Source organism: Leishmania panamensis (assembly GCF_000755165.1).
Source record: "Leishmania panamensis strain MHOM/PA/94/PSC-1 chromosome 29 sequence".
Taxonomy (NCBI): Eukaryota; Euglenozoa; class Kinetoplastea; order Trypanosomatida; family Trypanosomatidae; genus Leishmania; species Leishmania panamensis.
In genome coordinates this window covers 307,013-333,144 of record NC_025875.1, presented here as the reverse complement: position 1 = coordinate 333,144, position 26,132 = coordinate 307,013, and the positions used below count along the sequence as shown (strand labels likewise).

General features: G+C 53.1%; 9 protein-coding genes across 9 annotated transcripts, besides 4 other annotated features; all 9 read left to right on the top strand.

The window, feature by feature from the left end:
• Nucleotides 1-244: 244 nt before the first annotated feature.
• Nucleotides 245-1,297, top strand: LPMP_290920 (hypothetical protein; the record flags this gene model as incomplete). The annotated part of the gene is made up of 1 exon (XM_010702398.1): nucleotides 245-1,297. One exon carries the CDS (start codon nucleotides 245-247, stop codon nucleotides 1,295-1,297), a length of 1,053 nt encoding a protein of 350 aa, XP_010700700.1.
• Nucleotides 1,298-1,706: 409 nt separating this feature from the next.
• LPMP_290910 (ADP ribosylation factor 3, putative) lies at nucleotides 1,707-2,246 on the top strand (the record flags this gene model as incomplete). The annotated part of the gene is made up of 1 exon (XM_010702397.1): nucleotides 1,707-2,246. One exon carries the CDS (start codon nucleotides 1,707-1,709, stop codon nucleotides 2,244-2,246), a length of 540 nt encoding a protein of 179 aa, XP_010700699.1.
• A 619-nt stretch (nucleotides 2,247-2,865) lies between these two features.
• LPMP_290900 (hypothetical protein) lies at nucleotides 2,866-4,341 on the top strand (the record flags this gene model as incomplete). The annotated part of the gene is made up of 1 exon (XM_010702396.1): nucleotides 2,866-4,341. One exon carries the CDS (start codon nucleotides 2,866-2,868, stop codon nucleotides 4,339-4,341), a length of 1,476 nt encoding a protein of 491 aa, XP_010700698.1.
• Nucleotides 4,342-4,539: 198 nt separating this feature from the next.
• Nucleotides 4,540-5,086: a repeat region.
• A 1,192-nt stretch (nucleotides 5,087-6,278) lies between these two features.
• Nucleotides 6,279-6,810: a repeat region.
• A 3,659-nt stretch (nucleotides 6,811-10,469) lies between these two features.
• On the top strand, nucleotides 10,470-10,976 carry LPMP_290890 (cytochrome b5-like protein, putative; the record flags this gene model as incomplete). The annotated part of the gene is made up of 1 exon (XM_010702395.1): nucleotides 10,470-10,976. One exon carries the CDS (start codon nucleotides 10,470-10,472, stop codon nucleotides 10,974-10,976), a length of 507 nt encoding a protein of 168 aa, XP_010700697.1.
• A 1,091-nt stretch (nucleotides 10,977-12,067) lies between these two features.
• Nucleotides 12,068-12,609: a repeat region.
• A 654-nt stretch (nucleotides 12,610-13,263) lies between these two features.
• Nucleotides 13,264-14,628, top strand: LPMP_290880 (guanine deaminase, putative; the record flags this gene model as incomplete). The annotated part of the gene is made up of 1 exon (XM_010702394.1): nucleotides 13,264-14,628. One exon carries the CDS (start codon nucleotides 13,264-13,266, stop codon nucleotides 14,626-14,628), a length of 1,365 nt encoding a protein of 454 aa, XP_010700696.1.
• Nucleotides 14,629-15,586: 958 nt separating this feature from the next.
• Nucleotides 15,587-15,931, top strand: LPMP_290870 (hypothetical protein; the record flags this gene model as incomplete). The annotated part of the gene is made up of 1 exon (XM_010702393.1): nucleotides 15,587-15,931. One exon carries the CDS (start codon nucleotides 15,587-15,589, stop codon nucleotides 15,929-15,931), a length of 345 nt encoding a protein of 114 aa, XP_010700695.1.
• A 1,000-nt stretch (nucleotides 15,932-16,931) lies between these two features.
• LPMP_290860 (hypothetical protein) lies at nucleotides 16,932-18,476 on the top strand (the record flags this gene model as incomplete). The annotated part of the gene is made up of 1 exon (XM_010702392.1): nucleotides 16,932-18,476. One exon carries the CDS (start codon nucleotides 16,932-16,934, stop codon nucleotides 18,474-18,476), a length of 1,545 nt encoding a protein of 514 aa, XP_010700694.1.
• A 664-nt stretch (nucleotides 18,477-19,140) lies between these two features.
• Nucleotides 19,141-20,269: a repeat region.
• Nucleotides 20,270-21,006: 737 nt separating this feature from the next.
• Nucleotides 21,007-21,909, top strand: LPMP_290850 (high mobility group protein tdp-1, putative; the record flags this gene model as incomplete). Its single annotated transcript, XM_010702391.1, has 1 exon — nucleotides 21,007-21,909. One exon carries the CDS (start codon nucleotides 21,007-21,009, stop codon nucleotides 21,907-21,909), a length of 903 nt encoding a protein of 300 aa, XP_010700693.1.
• A 2,254-nt stretch (nucleotides 21,910-24,163) lies between these two features.
• LPMP_290840 (hypothetical protein) lies at nucleotides 24,164-25,339 on the top strand (the record flags this gene model as incomplete). Its single annotated transcript, XM_010702390.1, has 1 exon — nucleotides 24,164-25,339. One exon carries the CDS (start codon nucleotides 24,164-24,166, stop codon nucleotides 25,337-25,339), a length of 1,176 nt encoding a protein of 391 aa, XP_010700692.1.
• Between the last annotated feature and the right edge of the window lie 793 nt (nucleotides 25,340-26,132).

Below are 26,132 nucleotides of genomic sequence, written 5' to 3'. Positions count from 1 at the left end.
GGCTTCGCTTTCAAGCATAATACAGCTCAGCATTTTTTTAAATTGTTATAGTTTTCATATACGAAGAAAAATAAAGCAATGCGTTGCCTCTCTCAAAAAGAGAGCGTTTACAAGTGCAATAAAAATCTAGCCACTCCAGCAAGTGCTGCGGAAAAATGCATGAGTTTTATGGGTCCGTTAGTAGGATCTTTTTGCTTTTAATTCTAGCCTTCCTTCATCTTTCCTTCACAGATCCTAAGGGAAGATGAGGATACCCCTTGCGATAGAGCACACAACATGCTCCCGTTGCGGTAAGGTGCTGCGGGAAGCTACTCTCAAAAAGTCTGTACACTGTGTTAAGTGTAACAGATGGTATCACAGAATGTGTTTTATGGCCGACACGGGTGTGGTCGAGGAAAAAGCACCAACAACCCATAGCTGTGTTTGCTGTCTTTCGGGGACGATAGAGGAGAAATTAGAGAAGCATCCACATCACATGAACAAGTATGCGAAGGCATTTCTTGAAGACGGTTTCTGTGTAGTTCCACTTGCTGAGAAAAGGATAGAGTTGGATAATATTATTCAGGACCTCACCGCGTGGAATGCTGACCTTCTACGCTACTTCAATGCATTGCTCAAGACGTACCAGTGCCAGGCCGAGATGGGGGATGCCGTTCCAACACTTGAAATTGGGTACTCTAATTTTCGCCAGCGGTGCCCGGGAAGGTTTGAAATAATTGCAGACTTCATCACCTCTAAAGTAGTTCCCCTGGTTGCCAAATCACAAATCGTTCAGCAAACACTCGACACGCTCCTTTGCAATGCACATTTACGTATTGAGAAGAAGGTGATGTCATCCGGTTGCTTTCTATCGCTGATGGGCAGTGAAACTCAAAACCTCCACACTGATGGGCCTGGGCTTAGCAATGCCGTGAACCTCTTTCCCTACGCAGTTAACGTATTTGTACCCTTGATTAGTGTCGACAGCCGTAACGGCACCGAGTTTTTTCCGGGGTCTCACATTGTTGGGAATGCGAGGCGCAGGAAACCAGTCTCCCCAGCCGTCGCTCTCGGCAACGCACTGCTATTTGACTATCGAGTTGTTCATCGTGGGCTGCGCAACGCAAAAATAGATCCCCGACCTTGTTACTATGTTACTTTTTCACAAAGCTGGTACCAGGACATATACAACTTCAGTCGGAAACGTTACAAAAGGCAACTCGACGTGGATCCCAGTTTGCTGGAGAGCAGAGAGGAGCGCATGGCAAAAAAGCGCCGCTCTGGCGATGGAGGAAGCAGCGTGTTGCAACTCACCTGAGCGTGAAGCAGCATTGTTAGAAAAAGCAGGTATGGATAGGTGCTTCTGAGTTGTTTTGCAGATTCACGAGGAGAATTGCTCTATATTTGTACTGTAAAAAACAGCTTTTATCTTTACTCTGGGATTCAAAAACAATTTCTCTTGCATACAGATGACAACGATGCGTCTGCGAAGGATCTAGGAGTACCTCTTCCGTTCCTCGGTGTAATGTCAAGCACTGGAAGGTGTTGGTCATTCTACTGAAGGGTTGTACCATGTGCTCGACTTCTGCTCGTGATTATGGTGGTATAAGGCGCAGAAGTTAACTCTGTCGCCTCCTTTTCGCCTTTTCTTTTCTGATTTTTCCCTTTAAACGCGTTTGATCCGTGCTCAAGATTCTCCCAAACCCTTTTCTGCTTTACTTTATCAAATGGGCCTTCTCACACTCCTTCGCAAGCTCAAGAGGAGCGAAGCAGAGCCGCGGATCTTGATTCTGGGTCTCGATAATGCTGGCAAGACGTCCATTCTCCGCAAGCTGTCCGACGAGGATCCCACCACCACTCAGGCGACGCAGGGATTTAACATCAAGTCTATCAACTGCGAGGGCTTTAAGATGAACATGTGGGATATTGGTGGTCAAAAGGCGATCCGCGCGTACTGGCCGAACTACTACGACGAGGTGGATTGCCTGATTTACGTCGTCGATGCTGCCGATCGGCGCCGCCTAGAGGAGACGGCATCTGAACTCGATGGCCTCCTGCAGGAAGAAAAGCTCCGAGAGGCCCCTGTGCTTATTTTCTCCAACAAGTGTGACCTTGCAACTGCGCTGTCACCAGAGGATGTGAGCACATCACTCAATTTGCACAGCTTGCGCGACCGCACGTGGTCTATCCAGAAGTGCAGCGCGAAAACTGGCACAGGCCTGCATGAAGGGCTAGAGTGGGCGGTGAAGAACATTAAGTCCAAGTGAACAGCGAATGGCACACTTTTTGCATTTTCGCTTTTCCATTTTCCAGGCGCTGATCGTAACATCCGCGAGAAGTTTCAGGAAGAGGAAGGAGTATTAACGATTCTCTGGAAAAGAGAAATATGGTAGAAACATTTTTTCTGTTCTCATGTACCTGCGCTATTTTTGTCCACATACAACGGGCGATACAAGAGTAACCGTCAGAAACAGCCCCCCAAAACAAAAGCAGCTGACATTGTGTCTAAAGGTGGGCTTGTATAGGGGAGGGGGGCGTGTAGTTCTTCTTACCAAGTGAAACCTTTCTCATTGAAGGGAAGCTGGTGTGATGATACCCACAGCAAGACAAAGGGGGAGCGGTGCTCGGTGTGATTACTCGGGAATTGCTTGAACGTTGCGAAGGGGAATGGGATATTGTCTTTCTCTTTCACTTGCCTGCTTGGTTGCTGTAGCTTCAAAGGCCTCGCAACTAAAACTATTTCCTCTCTGTTTACTGCCTCCTTCACATTACATACTGTTCATGTCTTCAAAGATTCAAGTCTTGACTTGCGTGCGACAGGCAAGTAGGAAGCACACGTATTTGCTTATTTAACATCATTCACCTGTTTTGGAAAAATAGATCAACATGTTCTATGCTGTGAACCACCTGCGCGCGCCACTGGCGACTTTGAAACCGGTGCTCGCCGACTCGATCGCAACGCAAAATGTGATCCGTCGGATGGTTGGTGTAAGGACTACTCGCAAGGTGAACGCGAGCGCGATCAACAGCATCGTGGAAAAAACGAAGGGCGAGGGCCTGGCAGGGACAACAGCAGTAGTGGCACGCGCGTACCTTTACCTGATGTTACGGAACCCCACAGAGGCCATTGCAGAAATCAACTCTGTCCTGCCAAAGGTGCAAGATGAGGCACTGAAGCGCTTCGCGGTTGGCATCCGCCTGCGCTCGCATAACGAGATGCTTGACATGAAGGAGGCGGCACTGAACGTTTCAGGTGGTGCTACGGAGGCTGAGGTGTCGGACCTACGCTCCAAGTTGCAGAGGGATTACAAGGAACTTGTTGCAAGTTCTCCTGGGTGCTGGCTCGTAGAGCTGGCTGCAGCAGAGTACAGCCTTTACACCGGTGCGAGTGAGGAATTGTGCAATCGCTTTGCTTCAATCGAGAAGGAAATCCTGGAGTACATCAACACCCCAATCCACGTGTCGGAACTTGTAGCTACCACCGATAACACCAACGAGTTCTGCCTGATTGGTTTTCAGGCAAGTCGCGCTCGACCTGGGGTGAGGCCAGAGGGAGTTAGCGCCGCGGTGGCTGAGGGGATGACGAACGTGATGGCCGATCCTGCTACCGCAAAAGTTCTTGAACAGGCGAAGAAGGTCTTTGGTGGGGAGGTGACGGAGGAGGAGGCTTTGGAGCTGGCGATGACGCTGCACGAAGCCAACGTGCGTCACCACTTCCACGATTTTTTCCCCACAGTCACAGACCACTACGATCAATGGACGTCCAAGGCCGCGCAATCGGCGCAGCAGCTGATCCGGGAGGCGCTGACACCCCACAACGCGGGTCTCAAGCAGGAGGCCATAGAGCGGATCCGTGCTTCTGTTCCCAACAAGGCTTTCTATGACTCGGAGGAGAACCTCCATGCGTTGCTGAGGTCGGCACCAAAGGATAGGAGTATCATTCTTTCTATTCGAGAGGCATTTGGACCTGGCCCAAGTACGCCCATCAGCTTGTCAGATCAGGTAGTTGCCGACGCTGTGGAATCCGTGCACCTGGCGGTTGTGTCGTCGGACACCGCTGCAGCGACGGGCTATGCAAGGCGCGGAAAAGAGATCGCCAAGGCTCTAGCGAAGCAGTTGCTCTACCGTACCCAGGTCCAGAAATGTGTTGCGCTGGCAGAGATGAACCACCTGCAGGAGGCTGTGGAAGCTGTCACTCCGGTCATCAATGCGAACGAGTATGTTTACATGTGGCGCGCATTCTTAGCTCGCAGCCGTGCCTACAAGGGTCTCGGGCTCATCACCAAGGCGGACAAGGACCTGAAGGAGCTGAACCGCCTCAAGCAGAGCCTCACGGAGCGCACCCCATATGAGAAGGAATAGACGAAGACGTGCGAGTGCGAATGTGCCGATTATGTGCTGCTTCACGCACGATTTAGTACCGACAACGTGTTTCCATTTCCTTCTAAAAACAATCAGACAAACCCATCTGTTGTCTCTACTTTTGTATGTTCGGTGTTCTGTTCTTGTGTTCCTTTTTTCCGTTTATTTTTTATTATCGCGCAGGAATACCACGTCCCTGATGACGTGGGGCACCTCAGCACGGCATAATGGTCCAGCACCCTCACTCTGGGGAGGGTCCAAGCAACCCCCCATCCCTTGCCAATGCCGAGCCGCTTCTCGTGGTGGCGGTGCTTGGCGCCCGCGACGCGTCTAGGCCAGAGCGGCGTGCCGCTGCTGGTGTCGGCGGTCGGGTCGTGGATGGCGCTGCGTCGGCGCGGCCTGCGGCAGTGGGCGCGTTTGCACTGCCCGTGTGATGGGCAGGAGTGTCGGCGTGGCTCGCACGCATCCCACCCCGGGCCTCACCGCCTGCTGGTGTGAGGAGCCGGAGCCGCCCCGGCGGGTGCGCCGTGTGTTGGCCGGCATGATGCGGGGGGCTGTGGGGCGACCTGGGGGCGTGGGTGGGCGGTGTGTGCGGCGGGGGCTGTGGCCGGGTGGCTGCGTCGGCGCGCTGCCGTGACACGTGCCTAGCGCCGCTCAGCGCTGCGCGGTGGGCGTGTGGCAGGGCCGCGGAGAGTGGAGCTGAGCGCATGTGTTGTATGGCAGCGAATGGACACGCTGGAAAAAAGTAGGAATACCACGTATCAGGAAAGCGATGCTAGCGTACTTTTTCTTACCTGTAGCACCTCTTTTCTCTAGAACAGGGGAATCGCAGCGCCATTATCACACCCTCTCTTTGACTTGGTTGAGGTCATTTAAGGAATTTCCATTCTGTTCTTCACGCGCTTTGCCAGCCCTCAGATAGGAGCTGGTGTCGAGACTTCTGCCACCAGAGGAAAAACCCTTGCACCAGCTCCTTCGCCCCACTAGGAGCTAGCATTAAACATTTTGTCAAGGTTCAGACAAAGTGGCCAGGTGATGGGCCAAAAAAAGTGTGGGTGCTACGTGTGTTTCTCACACCAAGCACTGGCTGCAGAGGAGGCATTGCCGCAGCACATGCGAGGGTGAAGAGCAAGCAAACCTGTGTTCCTTTTCTGATAGCGTCATTGAGCACCAACTCCATTCATGATTACTTGGTCGTGACGAACTCAATGTGGCTAACTGAGTTGTTGTTTTCTCAGTCCATAATTGCGGTGCCCCATGACTGCTGCTGGGGACGTTGAAATAGGGGATGACACTGGGCCCTTTTCTTTGGTCACCTAGCAGCGAATTTATTCCTCTCCGGTCTGCTCACATCACGTGCTGCTCCTCTTTCTCTCCTGTTTGCTCTCCACAACTATTCAAAACTAAGTGGCGGAGTTAAGCGGTTGCCACGTTTACTTTCCTCCCTCTTCCACGGTCTCTTACGCGTCGTTTGTCAGGTGCTAGCCCACGCTCGTTTGAGAGGCGGTTGGTGCCGCGTTCATGATCTCATTCTTCATCGATGTGCTGGTCTTCGCACTGCCCGTTACCTACACCGCGTATCATTACCCCTGGACCAAGTCTACTACCTTCAAGGATGCTCTAGTTCACTTTTGGATCGATGGTGTGCCCGACCGCTTATTTACCTTATACTACGACACGTTTCCGCGTACCATCGTTGCAATGGCGGTGATCTCAGTTGTTGCGACGTTCTTCGTGCCAGCGCTGCTCGACTGCTTCTCCCTGACAGTTACGAACACCTTTGCTGTTCTGTGAGTTTCGCAGCGGCACGGCATCCGGACCTTAAATGGTGCTGAGACGTGCATACCAGAAAGCTTTTTCTACGGTTGTCTTATCCTCTTCCTCATCGCCGTTGCACTGATCACCTAAAGCATTTTCTTCTTTCTCAATAGGCCTGCGATGACGTGGGGCACCTCAGCACGGCATAATGGTCCAGCACCCTCACTCTGGGGAGGGTCCAAGCAACCCCCCATCCCTTGCCAATGCCGAACCGCTTCTCGTGGTGGCGGTGCTTGGCGCCCGCGACGTGTCTAGGCCAGAGCGGCGTGCCGCTGCTGGTGTCGGCGGTCGGGTCGTGGATGGCGCTGCGTCGGCGCGGCCTGCGGCAGTGGGCGCGTTTGCACTGCCCGTGTGATGGGCAGGAGTGTCGGCGTGGCTCGCACGCATCCCACCCCGGGCCTCACCGCCTGCTGGTGTGAGGAGCCGGAGCCGCCTCGGTGGGTGCGCCGTGTGTTGGCCGGCATAATGCGGGGGGCGTGGGTGGGCGGTGTGTGCGGCGGAGGCTGTGGCCGGGTGGCTGCGTCGGCGCGCTGCCGTGACACGTGCCTAGCGCCGCTCAGCGCTGCGCGGTGGGCGTGTGGCAGGGCCGCGGAGAGTGGAGCTGAGCGCATGTGTTGTATGGCAGCGAATGAAGTCGTTGAAAAGAAGAAAGAGCCTCTCAATAGGTGTTGACTTCTATGTTCTGACAGGATCAACGCGAATAGTGTTTCCTCTTCTTGTTGCTTCTCACGGGTTGGTTGATGTCTTTGATACGTAGCGATTCACATACAGGTGCTTGATAATTACATGAGCAGCATTGATCCGAAGATAGTCAGTACAAGGAGTTACTCTACTGTATAGTCCCACGAGGAATGTCATCTTTTGTTTCCCCCGCTTCCTTGTTTGCCGATTCTTTCAGTGCACGTACCACGGAGTATTACTTGTGCTTCAAAGAAAATCAAGGTAGTGCCTGGTACATGGAATTCACACACTCCACCATGGACTTGCACTCTCAACCATGTGCAATGATGAGCTGAGGTACAAGGCGTTGTCCTTGCCGCGTGCATCGTTTTTCCTATGTAGGGAAGAAGACATTTAGTTCTGCCTATTTCACCTCTCTCGTTTCATTTTTCCCTTAACCGTTAAGCCATTGCGTTCAGTGAGAAAAAGGTAATACGGGGGAGAGGAACCCTCGGGAAGGTGGTGGCTAAATCGCATTTGCGCTCTCTTTTTTTCCCTTTCACACATTTGACCTCTCAGCGAATACTTGAGAGGCAATCACACCCATCAAGCATAGTTGCACATTCTATGATTCAAACAGTAGGAATTATCGGGCGTGTAGTTGTTCCCACGCGTGAGAGCTGCGCTTCTCCGTCAATTTCGCACCCACTCTGTGTTTTCCCTTTACATCCTCGTGAAGGCAAGTCATTGAGGTGTGAGACGTTAGCATGTTCACCCAGCTTCTGCAGTTGATCGGGTTAGCTCAAAAATGGCCCATAATTACACGTGAGGAGGTGGCAAGTCACAACACAAGCGCGTCGTTGTGGATCATTGTCGATAACTCTGTGCTTGACATCACCTCGCTCATCGGGAGGCATCCCGGGGGCAATGATGCGTTGTTGAAGCGAGGTGGTGGTGTGAAAGATTGCGCGAAGGACCTGATGTTTCACGGAAGGGCCGCACGCCGCAGCGCACAGAGGTACAAGATTGGGGAGTTGCCACCATGCGATGTTGAGAAACCCGCACCTAGCCCTTCCACCGCTCTTCCGCAGGCTGTACCGCTGCTGCAGACTTCGCCTGAGACTCGCACAAAGGTACTTGTCCCGACCAAACTTCTCGAAAGTCATAGATACGGCAGCGACTCGGAGCAGTCGGACGACGACGACAATGATCATCTGCTATCGTTGAGCGATGCAGATATCGTCATTGCATTGAATGTGAATAAGGCGTAACCGACTCCCATAATCTGCTGCCTTTTCTCCTCACCCTGTTTACCTTAGTAAGGGCGCATAAATCGATGATTCAGTGAGACCAGGCTTGCTAGAGCTATTCTCTTTGTCTTCATTTTTTTCGCTTTGTGCTCGATGCTCCAGATCAAGGGGGAGGGGTTGCAGGAAGGCTACTTCTATTTTGTCTTCATTGAGCGTGTCCATCTCCCTCTCTTATAAAACGTCAACCGCCCTTGCTGACATTACAACTCATGTATGCTAAACCGATATGGCTGATTTCTCTTTTCTTTGTACTTCCAAAGGCATGTCTTCTATTGTATCTCCCCTTTGGTGGTGGAGAAGAAAAAGAGATGCAAACAAGTGAGGAAGAACGCAGCTGCCATAAGAGGCGGAGAATGTAATAACCACCGTTTTCCAAAGCGACAGCAAGATTGTAGTGTGGGGGTCATCACAGCTTAGGAAGCTCTTCTCCGGTAGACCGTTGTTGCGAATCCCATCCTATCGCCAGCGCACCACAAGCAAGAACAGCAGAAAAGAGAGAGAAAAAAAGATAATTCGGTATGCAAATACAAACACCCACACACCCACACCCACACACCCAGGCAGCCTTCCTTTTAGAGGGGATGAAAATGACTTTTTTGTCTCTCTAAATCTGCAAGTATGGAAAGAAGAGAAGGCGCGTAATGTGCCTTTCCCTTTCTCCGCTTCGCTGCCTTCTTCACTGGAAAAAGTAGCATGCGTGTGTCTGTGCGCACCTATCTAATACTCTTAGTATATTTCTCAAGGCCGGTTCACTTCTTTGTCACTTCGTTTTGTTGTGAATTTTCTCCTTTCCCTTTTTGCTCCTTTTGGTCTTCTCAGTTTCGGTGCAAGTTTGGTGTGACGGAAGTTATTGGTTCTGTTTTGCTTTCTGCTTTAGTCTTCGCCTATTTAAAAGGAGAACGAAGTGCATTTCTGTCATTTTTTTGATGGACGCGAGCATGAGATAATCTGCAGTAAAGCTTGGATGACCTCAGGAGTTCCTTCTTCGATTGCCTCCCTCGTCGTTTCCACCGTGAGACAATGAATTCCAATTTGCCATCGAGCCGGTTAGATGACCTAGGCTGTGCTATGATAGGTTTCACGCTGCTCATCTCTCTTTCCGCTGATGCGGGAGAAATGCCGAAAGTAAAACAGGCACGTTTTTTTTTTTCTTTAGAGCGCACCCGCTTTTATTACTATTGGGGTTGTCTGTCTATTTGAGACAGTAGACGCAGTCAAGTCCTCGTCGCGGCGTTCCTTCTGTCTGTCCTGGTTTCCCTCTTTCTTGCGTGCGCTTCTTGATTCTTTTTATGTTCTTCGATTTCGACGTTGGTTTGTTTCACTTCTTCCACTGTGTTCTCTGTTCGTGACGCTGCTTACTTAAAGATTAGTCGTTTCCCTCCCTCTTTCTTTTTTAAGTGTATCTTTATTATGTTCTCTGACGCTTCCTCCTTTTACACAGGCTTACCTGAGTGCTTGCTCAGCTTCAGCGGTCACCCTTTGAGTACCAGCATAAGCAGCAAAGAAATGAATAGATGGGACCTCCCTACATTTCCAAGAACAATGTTGACTGAGATCAGTTGGATCATGAGATTTGACTATAGATGACTGGTAGGGGCTCGTTCCTCGTGCACCCCCCAAAAGAGGCACACAGTCTTTTCACTCAAGTGGCAACGCAAAGGTGATTGGCATACATATTTTTCTCCCTCAGAATGAGGTGCATTCGTCTTACTACCGTTCCTCTGTACCCCCTCCCTCTCCTCTTTCTTTCCTTGGTTTGGATTTTGTCGTTCCTCCGTGTCGCCTCTTACGAATGATGGAAAGAAAAAAGAAGTGTCAGTGTTCCCACATCTAAACACGTTCGATCACTCAAGTCTCTCCTTTTTTAAAGATTTTGTCTAAGGCAGTGCTCTTTCTAACGCTCTCTGTAGCTCACACCGAGGGAGTGTGTGATGTTCGATAGAACAAGCAAACAGACCAAGGCCGTGCTCATAGCACTTCGCAGTAAAGCTGAAAGAAGGACGTGTTGTTTTTTCTCCGCTTTTTTCTTTTTCCTTTTTCCTTCCCCTTGCCCTTTCGAATCTCTCGCTGGGGCTTTTTGCAGGAGTTGCGGTTGAGAGACAGCTCATCCACTCTTCTCCTGTAGTCCGTTGTTTCCTTTCTTAACTCGGTCTCAGATTTTTATGTGGCTTTTCTTCATTCGTATCGTGCAAGCGTATAGCACCCACTCAGACGATTCTATCGTGGAGGACAGAGTCCCTGCTCTAACAAAGATCTAAAGCAACACCTTCTTCAGCACAGTACTTTCCTAGGACGTACCCATATACACAGGAGACCCTAATCAATTTCCTCACATTGAATATGCTCAAAGATTTACTGCTTCTGAGTGGGCTTAAGAAGCGTTGGCCTGTGATCAGTGAGGAGGAGATACGGATGCACAACACACGGAGATCTTTGTGGATCGTCTCAGGGAACTCAGTGTACGATGTTACAGGGCTACTAGGGTCGCACCCAGGGGGTGAGGCGGCTATTCTGCGACGTGGCGGCGGATCGAAAAACTGTGAAGCCGACTACACGTTTCACAGTCGCTACGCACGTCGGGAGTGGGACAATCGCAAGGTAGGGGAGATCACGTCCGAGGTTGCTATGAGACTGTTCCCACCCCGTACCGGGACGCACGAGGCGAACATGCGATCTGCCACAGAATGCGCTGCGGGGCCGCCACCTGTGGGTATCTCACGGACTCACATAAACAGCGGTGAGGAGAGCCATACACGCACGGTGGATACATACGCTAGCACAACAGTGTCACCGGACCAGCAGTATCACCGCTACGATTACGCATCGTGCCGACAGCGGGTACTCTGAGCACCTTGTCTTGCGATGTATGTCTACCACTGTACGGACATGCCCTTCGTGACGACACGATGTGCTGCAGAACTGATATTTCACTCGTTGGTCTCACGCTCCTTCTACCAGTGCTTTCTGTGATGACCACGTCTTCGGTGTGACTTAGAGGGATCGAGAAGATAAGTAAGAACACAAGTAGACACGTTCTGCAGTGCTTGCCCACCAGTAGTCCTTCAGCTGACGAAGTCCTCAAATACATTTTCTGTGCACACACGCACACACACACATATATGTGCGTGTGTGTGTGCTCGTGGGGAACATTTAATTCACTTGTGAATGCCCCGACGAATAAAAATTCAACACTCCCCTTTTCCCTTCTTCGCTTCTTCTTCTTTATTGTAGTCGTTCTGCGATGTGATCGAGAGGGAAAGTGGGAAGGCTGCGTAGAGAGAAAACGAGAATTGCCGGCCCCTGCGTATCTGTCAATGTGACGTTAAGCCCACTTTTCACTTCCCTCTGGCTTCTTCTCTTCCCCCGTTTCTCTCTGGCTTACCCAATTTTGTTTCTTCCATTCCATCACTTCGTTTCTCCTTTTCGACCCACATATGCATGCGCGTGTGTATCTGCGCGCGTGTGTTCAACTGCTCTTTCTGTTTATCCCTTGCTTTTCGATTCACAGCTTTCCAGTCTCTAACCCCCTCTGCGTCTATGTAGCAGTGTGGGTGTCTGTGAATACAATAGAGGATTGAACGGCAGAGAAAGGAACGAACGGTGACGTTTCTCATTTCATTCGCCTCTTGCTTACGATGACAAAAAGAAGAAAGGAAAAAAGCAGAAGCTACTGATGCATAACTCGACCTGAGTGCTACAACCTGACAACTAACCTCAACACGTATGTTTCTTTATTTCTTTTTCTGAGTTCTCTGTCCCACTTTTTTTCAGTTTCTCTTTTCTCGTTATCTTGTTCAAACGTGTTTCTACGTTCCTCTCTTTCTCCTTTCCCCTCTCTATATATGTGTGTGAGCTTCCCATCGCCTTGTTTTTGCTTTCCTACGACTATGCTTCAACTTTCCCTTTCTTTTTTGTTCTTATCTTTCTACCAACCCTCTGATGACGTGGGGCACCTCAGCGTGGCATAATGGTCCAGTACCCTCACTCTGGAGGGTCCAAGCAACCCCCCATCCCTTGCCAATGCCGAGCCGCTTCTCGTGGTGGCGGTGCTTGGCGCCCGCGACGCGTCTAGGCCAGAGCGGCGTGCCGCTGCTGGTGTCGGCGGTCGGGTCGTGGATGGCGCTGCGTCGGCGCGGCCTGCGGCAGTGGGCGCGTTTGCACTGCCCGTGTGATGGGCAGGAGTGTCGGCGTGGCTCGCACGCATCTCACCCCGGGCCTCGCCGCCTGCTGGTGTGAGGAGCCGGAGCCGCCTCGGCGGGTGCGCCGTGTGTTGGCCGGCATGATGCGGGGGGCTGTGGGGCGGCCTGGGGGCGTGGGTGGGCGGTGTGTGCGGCGGGGGCTGTGGCCGGGTGGCTGGGTCGGCGCACTGCCGTGACGCGTGCCTAGCGCCGCTCAGCGCTGCGCGGTTGGCGTGTGGCAGGGCCGCGGAGAGTGGAGCTGAGCGCATGTGTTGTATGGCAGCGAATGGTCATGCCGAAAAGTTATTTCGTTTCAAGCTTGTTTCTTTTTTCGTGTACTCTCAAACTCTAACCTGTTTCTTGTCAACTGTTTAAGATTCTCTGTTGTTACTTTTTGTTGAATTAGCAATAGGGTCCACCCAAATTTACGCAGAATCGAGTGAAACAAGAAGAAAACCACTTAAGGAGGAAGATAAGAGTATTCTCTCTTCGCTCATCCTTCCCACTGCTCTGTGTGCAATACATGAGGCACGTGATGAGAGCTAAGTTTTGTTCTTTCCCGCGAAGCTCTCGAGTCCCGTAGCCCCCAACGGGTGTTTTTACAGCAGGCCTGTATGTCCCCTTCTCTGCTTTCTCTGGTGCGACACCCGCAGACGTCGCCATTTTCAGTTCTGACCTCCATTTTTCTTTTTCTTTGTCTGTTCCATGACTTTTCCTCGTCTCCCACCGCTAAGGGCTGTGCGCAGCGTCTTCTGAACGCCTATCGGCGGTATTATTCTGCGTGCGTTCGAGGCTTCTCTTGTTTCTTTACAAGCGCCGCTCAGGCCCTAAAAGAGCTCTTTTTACACGCACACACGCACACACACACATATATATATATATACACACACACAGACAAACAAACAGATATCTACACCGGTATTCCTCACTCACCTTTTTCTTCTGCGCAAGTAAGGATGCCTGTGCAGGCATTTGTGGGAACCATATTTGAGACCTCGGACCGAAACACGTTAAACATTATCCAGGATGCCCTGGTTGTGGTGCAAGACGGCACAATTGAGCAAGTGATCAATCCAGCAACCGATGCTGCAGCCTATGCAAGGGCAGCCGAGGAGGCTTCGGCCGCTGGGCACCTCACTCGTCTCAAGAAAGGCCAGTACCTGATTCCTGGACTCATTGATGTGCACGTTCACGCGCCGCAGTGGCCACAGCTTGGTACGAGACTTGATATGAGTTTGGAGATGTGGCTACAGCAGTACACGTTTCCGTTGGAGGCGCGTTACAAGGATCTGGAGTTTGCGGAGAAGTCGTACAGCTCACTCGTGTCCGCGCTGCTAGCGAATGGCACGACAACTGCGGCGTACTTTGCGTCGATTCACGTAGAAGCCAGTGTGCTCCTTGCACGTATCTGCTTGGAGAAGGGACAGCGCGCAGTAGTAGGCCGCGTTGCAATGGACCTTGCTGATCAGTGTCCTGAGTACTACCGCGACGCCTCGCCGCAGGAGTCAGTGGCGCAGTCAGAGACCTTTGTGCAGCAGGTGCGTGCGCTGAAGGGCAACACAGACGGCCTAGTGCTTCCTTCTGTAGTCCCTCGTTTCATTCCGAGTTGCACCGATGAGGCGCTGCGTGGACTGGGTGAGCTAGCAAAGAGGTACGACTGCCACGTGCAGACACACTGCTCCGAGAGTAATTGGGAGCACAACTATGTGATTGAGCGGTATGGCAAGCACGATGCCCTTGTCCTCGACAGCTTCGGACTTGTGACTCGACGGACCGTCTTGGCGCACTCCAACTACTTATCCACGGAGGACATGCAACTGATAAAGGAGCGCGGGGCAGCTGTGGGTCATTGCCCGCTGTCTAACTTCTACTTTTCAGGTGCCGTCTTCCCATTGAAAAAGGCTTTGAGCATGGGCGTGCATGTAGGGATGGGAACAGACATCTCTGGTGGCCCGAGCGCCTCGCTGTTCGACGCGTGCCGCCACGCGCTCACGGCGGGCCGCGCTTTGGAGTGCGGCACCGATCCGTGTCTGAGTGCCACGGAGCGCAGCCAGCACCGCGGCGCCCGCGTGAGCAGTGTGGAGGCCTTCTTTGTGGCTACCGCCAATGGTGGCATTTCCCTCGACTTGAAGGTCGGTCGTATCGCACCAGGCTACATGTTCGACGTATTGGTGATCGACACCACACTTCCGAAGAGCAGCCTGATGGTCTTTGAGGGCATCGACACCCTGGAGGACATCTTCCAGAAGATTGTTTACACCGCCGCGCCGCACAACATCGTGCAAACGTACGTGAATGGGCGTCTGGTCTCACAACACTGAAGTAGATGCTGGTGGCAACAAATGGCGTGACTCATCATTGCGGTCGATGATCGTACCCCGGAAGAAATTAGTACAACGAGTAAGTGGTCAAAATAAAGCAGGCAAAAGAGACTGGAACCTGCGGGGCAGATAGGTGGCATGTTCACAACGCCTTCTTTCGAGGATGAACCAGTGCTCTCGCGTTCTAGTAGCGAGAGGTAAGGAAGAAAGGCGAAAGGATATGTATAGCCAAAATCGGTTCAGCACCTGCATTGACCCCCCATCATCGTTCTTTCTGGGTGTTTTCTGGCACTTTTTAAAAACCACATAATGGACTTGTCGATTAGTACGGCCAGACGGGAGAAACTGAGCAGGGGTTGGTAGGTGAGATCCCACTTCCTCTCTCGTACGTGAGTGTGCGTATCTGACAGTCCCTATCGAGACGCCTTTCCTCCATACCCCACATCTAACGACTAGTTGTAATTACCAGGGTAGTGAGTGAGCTCTGTTTCTTCCCTTTTCTTATGTTGCTTGGGGCTCGAGGCGCTGGAGCGTATTGAAGACGCGTGGGAAGAAAAAAAGCAAAAGGGAATCAACGTATCCACGCACTAGACTGGGAGTGCCTGGATGCGTTTGTAGAGAGGAACAGACAGCATGTTGTTTGGATGTCTCCACTGTGTTGTGCTTTATCTGTATATGTATACGTATGCTGCAACTGAACCTTGCAACCACGCTGTTGTTTGCTGCATGTAGCTCGGTGTTCACGCGGCAGTCTCGGTGGCGGCGCCTGCTGCAGAGGTTACTTTTGTTTCTAAAAACAGACTCATTTCCACTTGTATCTCCCTCTTCAATCTTTGTATCGCTTCCTCTTTTCTCTCTCGTGCCCTTTACGCCCTGCGCTTCATTGCACACGCGAGGCACATGAGCACACCAGCACACATCACACAGGGTTCACTGGCGTCCTCACCCATATTTAGCAATGGAAGAGCCGAAGCAGACACTCTACATTCGGGGACTGCCTGACAAGCCGTCTGCCAATGAAGTGCGACGTGCCCTATATCTTTACTGCACTCAGTTTGGTCCAGTGAAGGCGGTGCTTTACAGCAAGTCGAAAGAGTTTTACGGTCAGGCATTTGTAGTGTTCACGGACGTTGGCACGGCCACGACAGCTCGCCGCTCGCTGCACGATCGCATGTTCTACGGCCGCCAAATTCAGGCTTTCTATGCGCACAAGCAGGCATTCTGTGTTGCTCCTGGCGAGCGACGCCGCCGCGATCTGGCGCGCGAGAAGAAGCGCTTGCGTACGTTGCAGCAGAAAGAGTAAGGTGGCGGAGTGGAGAGCCCATGCGTCTCTTTTGAAGAAAAGGGGAACGGTAGCGCGCTGCGCGGTCACCCCCCAAAAAAACCTCTGCGCCATTGTTTGTCTTTGATTGGCCAGGGAGACGCTGCTTGGGCTGATGGTATGACACTTGTGTGCCGGTGTGGCTGTAATAGTGCAGAATGGCACTCGCTTCCAATCGAATTGTCGATCCCTGTTGTTGCTGTTGAGTCGATGAAAAAGCGTAATCTGGCCAGCCTCTGAGAGCGTGTCTGTGAATCGACAGCACTGGCAATCGTGCCACTTCAACGAACTTTACTACGAGCAGAATACGTTTCTCGGTGCGTGCGAGCTTGCTTTCTCATGCTTCAAGATGGAACGAAGTCTACTTGGCCAGCTGAGTCTCTTTCTTTCACACCTCTTGCTCTCTCTGCGGACATGAGCACACTTGCTCACCCTTTTCTTTCTCATCTTTATTTCAACTGGTTCTCGCGCAACGCTTTATCTTCTTCTGCCTTCGACTCATACTTTTGGAAAAAGACGTTTTGCGCTAGTTGTGCGCACCTGCCAGGATTTTCCCGCTTTTAACGGAGAGAGTGGTGCGTTTGTGGCGGCTTGTTTCGCATCTTTCGGAATGGACTCTCGCAGCTCAATAGCGCATCTGCCGCGTAGGAGAGACAATTACTTCTTAGTAGCAGACCCAGTGGAGCGCTTTGCGCAAGCACTCGAGCAGTTTGTATGGCAGACAGCCACTTCCTCACCGCACAGCAGTCAAGCAAGCGATGCGCATCTCAGTAACCACTTGACTTGCAGTCCCCCGTCTCATTGCCGCAGCAGAAAGCTTGTGAACTGCGTGCACATGACACACTCATTGCAGAGTGTTTTGAGCACAGCTGCACCGTGCAACTGTGGCCCGCGTAGTGACAGCGTGACAGAAGCTGGACTGTACCTTCTGCGCCTCACTCGCGTGTTAGAGGAGCGGGTTTTGGAAGCCGTGCAGCAAGACATGGGGAGCTCCACAGAGAATGAAGCAGAGCTGCCATTATGTGAGGTGCACGCAGCGGCGACGAGTAGCAGCTCAGGGGTGGGAAAGCAATCCTCTGACACAAGCACTATCCGCCGCCGAGGACGGTGTTACAGAGTCCCGGGGACGTCCCTATCTCTGCGGTTCCCCAGGGAGTCTGTCGACCTTCTGCAGACAAAGCTGACGACAAGCCCCTCGCTTACAGAAGGCGAGACTATGTGTGATCTTGTCCGCTACCACGCTGAGCTGACGTTAGGTCTGCAGCAGACCATGCTTTGGTTTATATGTCGACTTGACACCGGCATCATGCTTTCTTCCGAGGAGGATGGCGGGGTCTTTGGTGTTTTGACTCATCCACGCGCTGTGCAGCTACAATGGATATTTTTCGACGCCGTCGTGCAATCCGTCACAAGCCTTCAGCAGCGGTGGAGCGAGGATTCAGCCTGTACTGGATCTGTTGAGGCGGTTGGCGAGGTGTCTGTTGTGTTGAATGGGCTTGCGCAGGCTGCACAGGAGCTCCGGCACCCTTCACATTTCCCACAGCTGCAGGTGTTTGAGCTTTCTGAAAGCGGGACAGCACACCGAAGTTCGCCACCGTTCGCCTCTTGGCGGTCGAACTCATCTGCGACACGTGCTTCTAGTGACGCAAGCACGCCGCTGTACAGTACCTCTCCTCGAGCTCCGACAAGGGCGCAAAATTCAATCAGCGAGTGCCTTGGTGTTGTCGGGGCCGACTACTCTGCAAAGCTCACTGCTCAGCAGCTTTGGTGTGCCCAGCAACTCCTGTCTCAACGTTTTACAGCGTACACTGCCGCGTGGGAGGTTCTCGAGCGGGCTCGCTTTTTTGTAGAGTCGACTCGCAGCCCAACGCCAACGATGCCCCGCAGCGACAGTCTCCAACAGGTCGCTGCATACGCAGCGGTGCCGTCGCTGGTACCTGCTGTCGAGCTCAAATGCAAGCGTTCCAGCTCGCATGACGGGAGCACGCCACCGTCCTGTGTTACTGCAACACAGCGAAAGAGTGAGCGACCTTACAACATGCATCAAGAGCTGGGACTCCCTTCCAGAGGTTTGACGTTCATTGAGGAGCGGGCAGCGGCCGAGGTTGATGATATTTCCACTGCCCAGACAGACCTCACAGTTTCCGGGAGCTGCCTCCTCACCGAATCGCCTGGTGTCCTATCAACACCTCCGGTGCCATCTATGTTACTGCCAGTCTCCCGGTGCGTTCTGTGGGACAGCTTTTTAGCATCGCACAGCCTCTCGCCAACCGCAACACTGCTTGCTATTCAGTATCTGACAGCCAGCACGACCTCATCACGGCCACAAGGCGACGTGCAGCATGCGCACTTGGGGCGCCCCAGCAGCCAAAGCGACTTCCTGTGCGAGATTCCCGCAAGCTGGCCAACCGTAAATCTATCAAAGAAGGATCGCCCTCGTGTTTGCAGCAATGAGACGGAGCCATGCCGTAAGGGGGTCGGCGCACTTGGCTCCGCCTCAGTCCACAGGTGCGCTCACAGTAGCTGACACTAAACAGCCCAACTGTTGCCATTGCCAATGTTCGATCACCAAGAGAGCATAGCCTGACGCACGCCGCCTTGCATGGTGGTGGCTGCTAAAGATAAAGTCAAGGCATTTTTCTTTGACCCTGCCGGCCAGCCCAGACATTGTTGACTAACCGCTGTCTGACAGATTATCTTCACTCGATTCTTCTCCTTCCCGGAGAGCTAGACACTTTTCACCCCTCTCCTGTTTTTTCCCCCCCTTGCTTCCTCTACTATGCCCTGCGGGCACTCACCCCCTCACCCACGTACGAGTGTGTTGTAGCGTGTGTGTGCATGGGGTTGCAGGAGCTCGGCTATGAAACGACCACAAAAAAGTAAGAGTGACAGCGAGGGGATAGGGTGCATTGGTTTCCGCTGATTGTTTCTCTCGTTTTCTCGCTTGCTTTTCTTATTAAGTGTTGCTCGCGCTCTGTCCGTTCCACCTTCCACGCTGTTGCTCTTGCTTCACCTGCAGTAGACCGATGAACACTCGCGTGGGAAAGCAGGGGGGGGGTAGAGGCTGGCTAATGCACCAACTTTCTCATCGTCACCATAACACCTCGGGCTATTTCGCTTGCACGGGTGTATATATTTCTTCCTTTTCCTTGTGGTTCGTTGTTCTCTCACCTCTCTGATGATAGCGGCGTCACCTCAGTGCGTGTGGTATCAGGTCCCAGTACCAACTCGGTGTGAGAAGCCAAGATCCTGCAGCTTACCCTAGGGTGTAGTTGCGAACTCTTGGCGTCGGAGGGCAGGGCTGGACTGGTGTTGTGCTGGAGAGACTCGAGATCATCCCGATGTTTGCATCGGCCCACTACTCATCGCGTTGACGATCTAACAGATACTGGTGCATCTTCCCCTGGTGATGGCGGTAGGGTTCAGGAAAAGGTGGAATGCATCTGCGACGGCAGATACATAGGAGCGTCCCGTCTGTCGCAGCACATGCGGGCATGGCCATCCGGACGCGCCACCCATGACATCGATAGAAGCAGAAGACAAAGACAGCGGGTCCCCAGACAACAACGCCATCCTGAAGCAGGTCCTCGGATCCTAAAACGCGAGCCATGTGCGCGCGCTCCCAGCGAAATCTGGAATGGTGTGTCACAACCAGACAAGGCATCGGGTGGTGGTGGTCAGAGAAGCACGAGTGATCAATGAAAAGGACGTGAGGAGAGGCCTACGGATCAGCACCACTGTGGGTGTGTGCGAAGCATGCGGCATCTTCCCCATCTGACTGGGTGAGCTGATGGGGCACTGATGCCGGATACACGATGAGGGCGCTGTGGATTACACCATCGCATCGTCTAGACTCTCACGCGACAGCTCTCCACGGCACATTGTGGGTTGTCACGGCTTACAGCGACTGAGGTGGAAACATGGCATACAAGTCGCGTGCAGGGTCCCAGAGGGCCCTGATCGGAGGCTGGCCGACTTCTTCCTGGGGTTCATCTGGTATACACCTGGACCACCGCCTGTTATCTGAGTGACCGACGCCACCGCCTCTGCTGTAGAGCAGGATCCTGAAGGTGGCCCGCTTAGATCATGGCGTGCAGTCCATGTTAGTCCACCTGGCTTCGATCACGCAGCGCATATGCAGAGAAAGGACAGGAAGATCCCGCTAGACGTATGGCTCGATTCAGCGGCAGACAGCACGTCCCAGATGACCAGGATGTAGCCGTGGTGCGGCAAGGGGTTGGCGAACCGTGGTTGTCTTCGTGTGCGCTTGTTGACTTGTTTGTGGTCGAATGATGCGTTGATAGAAAAAACTGTTCTCTTAATTTCTGCACTCGCTGCTTTCGCTTTGCACTGAGTTGCTGTTGTTTGCAGGCCTTCGTTCTAGCTCGGAGAGGAGCCCTCCTTTCCGCGCTGTGAGGAAGAAAATTGAAATCGACACTACCCCTGTACGTCTGCTGCCGCTGCTGCTGCTGCTCTCCTCTTCGCGCCCTATTACCCTGTTGCGTCGTCGTTCCCAGTTTGGGCGGCTCGTCAGTTGCTTTTCGAGGTTTCGCTGGCTCTCAGCCGCTCACGCACTCGGCTGCCTGCCTTTGCTGCTTTCTTTTTCACTCGGGTTACACAGTCTTCACTGTTCTCTTCACCTTCGCCGCTTCGCGTCATTGGGCCCGATGGCGTGCGATTCCGCTCGCACGCACACGCACGCACACACACAAGTATGAACGTACTTACTCGTCCCCTCTCCCTTCTCCCCGACACGCGCACACGCCCGCACGTACGAGCACCCTTCTCCCCATCATCCTCACCATAACAGAAAGGAGCTAAGCCAGTGTGTGTATATATATATTTTTTTCTGTTTTCTGTTTCTACCGCCTGTGGCAACTTCGTGTACCATTTTTCGGCGCTGATTTTTCTAGCGTTTTGGGGGTTTAGGTTTACGCATGCCCTCCCAGAAAAGTGAACTGCGGTGGTTTGTTCTTTCATTTCTCGACTGCACTGGGCGACTCTTTCTCTCTCGGTCTTCACCAAAGCAACCGCTTTAAGCAGTGTCTGAGTGCATCATGTCTGGTTTGCCCAACGGCACCATCCCAGCTGACTTGGAGAAGTCCATGCTGGAGATCATGCACGATGTCGGTCTCAGCACACTGAGCAAGAACACTCTACGCCGGCGTCTGGAGGCCAAGTACAACATGGACTTTACGCCGCTCACTGCAGAGGTAGACCGGTTAGTGGGCAAACTGATGACGACTCCTGAAATTCAGCGGGAGCTGGCCAAGATTCAGAAGGAAAAGGAGGACGTCAGCGCCCGCCGCTCGAAGCGTGGGCGCAGCGCCAGCAGCGCCAAGAAGTCCAATGAGAAGGCAAGTAAGCGTGATAAGAAGGAGAAGAAGCCGGACGACTACCCCAAAGGCGCCCTCTCTCCATACATCATTTTTGTGAACGAGAATCGAGAGAAGTTAAAGGCGCAAAACCCTGATATGAAGAACACCGAGCTCCTTGCGGAGATGGGCAACTTGTGGAAGAAGATTTCTGAGGCAGAGAAGAGCCGCTATCAGAAGCTCTCAGATGAGGACAAGCTGCGTTACGATCGCGAGATGGCGGCTTATATCGCTCGCGGCGGTGCTGTCTTCAAGCGCGGTGGCAAGAAGGCAAAGGCTGTGAAGGAGAAGGACCCTAAAGCACCGAAGCGTGCACTGACCGCGTACTTCTTCTTTGCCAGCGACTACCGTTCCAAGCACGCCGACGTACCTGCGAAGCAGCAGATGACCGAGGCCGGCGCGGCGTGGGGCAAGATGTCTGCCGATGAGAAGAAGCCGTACGAGGAGCTGGCTGCCAAAGACAAGAAGCGGTACGAGGCGGAGTGCGCAGCTCGCGGCTCGAAGCCCTCACTGCCGAAGGCTGCCGACTCTGCGTCGTCGTCTTCGGCAGACTCAAGCAGCAGCGACTCGGACGAGAGCGACTAGACGCGGGCATGCTGCGCGACGGTGAGGATATCGATGACCACCTCTTTCCCCCTTCCTCCCTTTCTCCAAGTTTCTCCTCGACGTTTCGTACTTGTCTTCACTGATCCCAAGCGGGGCTACTTTGTGTTCAGACATTATTGCAGAAGGTGATACCAGCGCATAGACAGCACATCCTGGATGAGAGGGAGGGAGACTACGTGGTTGAGAGGTACGGAGAGCACGTGGAGGGTAGGTGCACAGTAGGCAAAAGCACTCCGAGGATCCCTCTTTTTCATTATGATGTGGTTCCACGTGCACCTGACCACACAGGTACCCCCTCTGCATTCTGATGAGGTTCAACCACGTTCTCCTTTTTCTTTGTGTGACGTGGAGGAAAATGTGCGGCGGAGAGTCTGAGCGCCGCGACGCAGTGCCCCGCCCTCCGGAGTTAAATTTTCGTAGCACGGCGGCGCAAGTATCTCTTTCATCTCCTGCCTGCGGTTTGTCCTCTTTTTTTCCTTTTCGTGATTCCCTTCTCCTTTTCTCTCTTCTTTTCCCCCTTTTGTCGTCGAACATAACGCAGCCAACTCGGTAAATGTGTCTTTTATTTTCACTTGGTGTGCTCTAGAATGCAGACGTGCCCGTCAACTTCGCCATAGACCCCCCCTCACTCGCCCTTTGCGAGTGTCTTTTTCGTTGTTACCCTTCCTCCTACTTCCCACTGTTTGTCCCCTCCCCGTCATGTTTGTAGCTCTCTGCAGAGACACCTGTGACCCAAGCTGGACTGTGACAGCGTTTCGTCGAGAAGCAAGTGACGTGAGCGAAATTGACTTTCTCGCAGCTTCCTCGCCGCATTTCTTTTGTTTTTGTTTCCCCCCTCATCTCGTTTTGCGATGAGCTTAGGTGAAGCGGGTTGATTTCTTTGCCACCCTTCTCGCACTGGCCACGCCCATGCGTGTTCGCTTCTCTTACCTCTCTACCTTTACAAAGTCGCTTGATAGGTTACGATGTGCGCAGCCAGCGGCAGCGATGGTGGCATGTAAGAATGGTCGCAAATCAAGAAGCAGAGCAGAGGGATCACTGGTATCGTACGAATATATTTGACTCCGAAACGAATGTGCCACTTCGCCGCAATCGTCCGAGGGAGATGGCTGGGCGACTCTCGCTAGGGAGGCGAGCGGAGTGCCATTCCTTTCCCCATTTCCTGTTTCAGCTCGCTTCATGTGTGTTTGCAGGGGTTTCCGCGGGTTGAGGCACGAAGAGGATGTCTGCACCGCGAAGAGGCAGCCGAAAAAAAGAGGGACGCGCGAAAAGGGTGGGAAGGACGCCGATAAGGGGAAGCAACGAACAAAACCCCGTCAGCACAGTGCAAGGCACGGCACCCACTGTGCCTCACTCTCTTAACTGCAAAGAGGGAACAACAACAAAAACGAAAACAAGGCGGCCGCGTGTTAGGCGTTGGCAGGGGTGACCTTCCACAAGGCACACGTTGCATTGAGGGTGGGTGGGTACTACTGTTTACCCCGCTCACCTGAAAAGAGGTGTAGCGGCAAGAAGAGAGCAGGAGACAATGCTATGGGGAGTGGCGCTGGGGCAGTGCGCACTGCAGGCGCGGACAGCCTCCACCTTTTCTGTGTGCCACATGCCGTCTAGCCTTGCTTCCGCATGTCTTGTGCTCGCCAGCAAAGCACGTAAAAAGAAAGACTGCGATGGCGTGTGCTCAGCCTCGTCACACTTCCACCGGCAAGCAAGGAAAGTAGGGGGTTTACAACCGCCACCTGTTTGCTCTATCTCACTCTACCGTTCTCATAGTGTGCTCCTCTACTTTTTCCCTATTCGACAAGAGGGCTACTGCGTGGGCGTCGCCCATAAGCACACCCCCACTCTGTTTCCTCCCTTTTACGACACAAGCAGACTTTGCACAGAAGTAGTGCCACAGAGTCTCGCTAAGAGTGGAGCAGCCGACTCGGTCATCTTTGCTTCGCTGACTTGCATCGGGAGAGAACGGCGCGCGTTGAGGTAACGTCTCCGTCGACAGAGAGGAGCGAAGGAGTGTCTGCGAGAGTGAGTGATTCACCGGAGCAATACTGCTCTGAGCTCCTTGTAAACAACGCACCCATTTTAGACAAAGTCAACTCACCACCTGTGCACAGCGCATTGCCGCCGTATTCGAGTGAACGTGTTTTTGTGCGCCTACCCGTTGCCGACAAATCAGTTTTGCACAAGACTCCATCTTCTTTTTCTTCGCTATTTCGATTGCTTCTTGAGGCTCACCATGTCCTGCGAGCACATCGATCCGAATGACTTCCACAGTCCTGCGGCAAACCAGTACACGCTGAACTGCCTGGAGGAGTTGGCACGGAGCCCTAAGTTCAGATCCTATGTGCGACACGTAGAGTACAAGGAGCGGTTTTATCTCACATGGTTCCTCGCCCCCTTCACCCTATTTGGGATTCTCTACTATCACCTCGTGATGTTCGGTGAAGAGGGCATCAACCTCTTCACGGACCAGTCAACGAGGTCATCTGTGTCGCTTTCGGCACCGCCTGCTGGAATGGTGGCTGCTACGATGCTCATGCTGCTGTTCGCCGTTCCGTGCATCGTGATCGCACCTTTTGTGGGTTTCTTTGAGGAGCCGCACCGTTGGCAGTCCCTCGTCACGCTCGCCTTCCTCACGCTTGTGAATATGACCATCGTCTCCTTTGGTGGAGGGCGCTTGCATTATCCGCCGTTCGTGACAACAGTGCCTCCTGTGACGGAGCTGATTGTCTCTTGGCGCCCCATGGATGTCGCTGTTGTCCTTCTCCGTGACATCTTTGTGCGCCGTGCCTTGTGCTTGCAGGGCTTTCTTCTGGCTGGCTGCGCCGTTGCTTTTTGGCAGAGCAGCTTCTGGGATCGCACGTGGCATCCTCCGCTGCCGTTGGTGACGATTCCGATCGCCGTCGGTCTTTCAGGGATTGGGTGGTGGATGACAGTGCAGAAGGCTGTGCCGCTGTTTCTCACCGCGGATGGCCGCCCCACTCCTGTGGCCGAGGGGCTGCATTGGTCTGTGGTGCAGTCCGATCCTGCCGGCGCAGCAAGTCTGTGCCTTACGGTGGTCAAGGAAATCTTTCGGCAAGTCGTGAGGGACGCGGCCCCTCTGTGGCAGCAGCCTCAACTCCCCATGGTGCTGCAGAATCCTTCTTCGTGTGTGTCACTTTATCTTGCCGCGGCGTCCATGACGCTCGTTCACGTCTTCATCCTCCTCGCAAAGCCTGTGGTGGACTTCGTGTTCGGGGCTTTCTTCTTTGTCCTCCCTACGGACCCGACACTGTGGGGTCTCGCGCTGATTGGAACGATTGGTGGCGCCGTCACTTTGTGGCGCATGAATGATGGGTTAGTATACGCGCCTCACATCGTTGTTCTTTGTGCAATCACCTTTTCGCTTTTGTTGAACGGTTTTTGCGCCTAACGTCGCGGCGTGTGCGAAAGCGTCTCTGTTGCTACGTATAGAAAGAACGTGAGGGGACCCAGGGCGGTAGTGGCCATGCGAAGGGGGGGAGGGGGGTGGGAGGCGTCAACAGGACTGCGTGTCTACGTTTGTGCGTGGTTGTCTGACGTGTTACAGTGCACCCGTGGCCACCCCTTCTTTTCTCCTCCCCTCTTCCAGTTCTCTGGACCCTTCCTCCTTCGATAATACATGTCCTCCACGCGCCTCCCTCCTTCTCCACATGCTTCGCATGACGGAGAGAGAGGGAGGGGCAGTGCGGACAAGGGAAGGCATCAGGTATGTGCGTGCGCATACGTCTGTGCGCTTCACGGTGATAGGCACTCCACGCCAACACCGACAGAAAGTGAAGTGACTTACGAATAGCAGCACACCGATCTCTCTACAGGCTCAGACTGGCCAGTCACTAACGCAACCTCACATACAAAAAAAAGAGAACCCAACTAACACCGAACGCGTGCACACCTGTGGGGGTCTGTTGTAGACACGTGGGCTACAGCAGAGAGATGGGAGAGGAGGAGGAGGGAAGATACATCACCTCAGTGGCCGACAAACCGTGTTCCTTCCTCTCTTTCCTACGGGCGTGTGTGTCTGTATCTGTGGATCTGTAGGTGTGGCCGTCAGTGTGCGGCATCATAATTACCTACACCATTGCGGGAGACCTTTGTGCGTGTGCTGTGCTGCGTGAGGTCTCCTTTCGTTCTGCATCTTCCCGGCCTCCGCGCACTCCTCCGGGGCGGTTTTCTCTCTTCAGGGG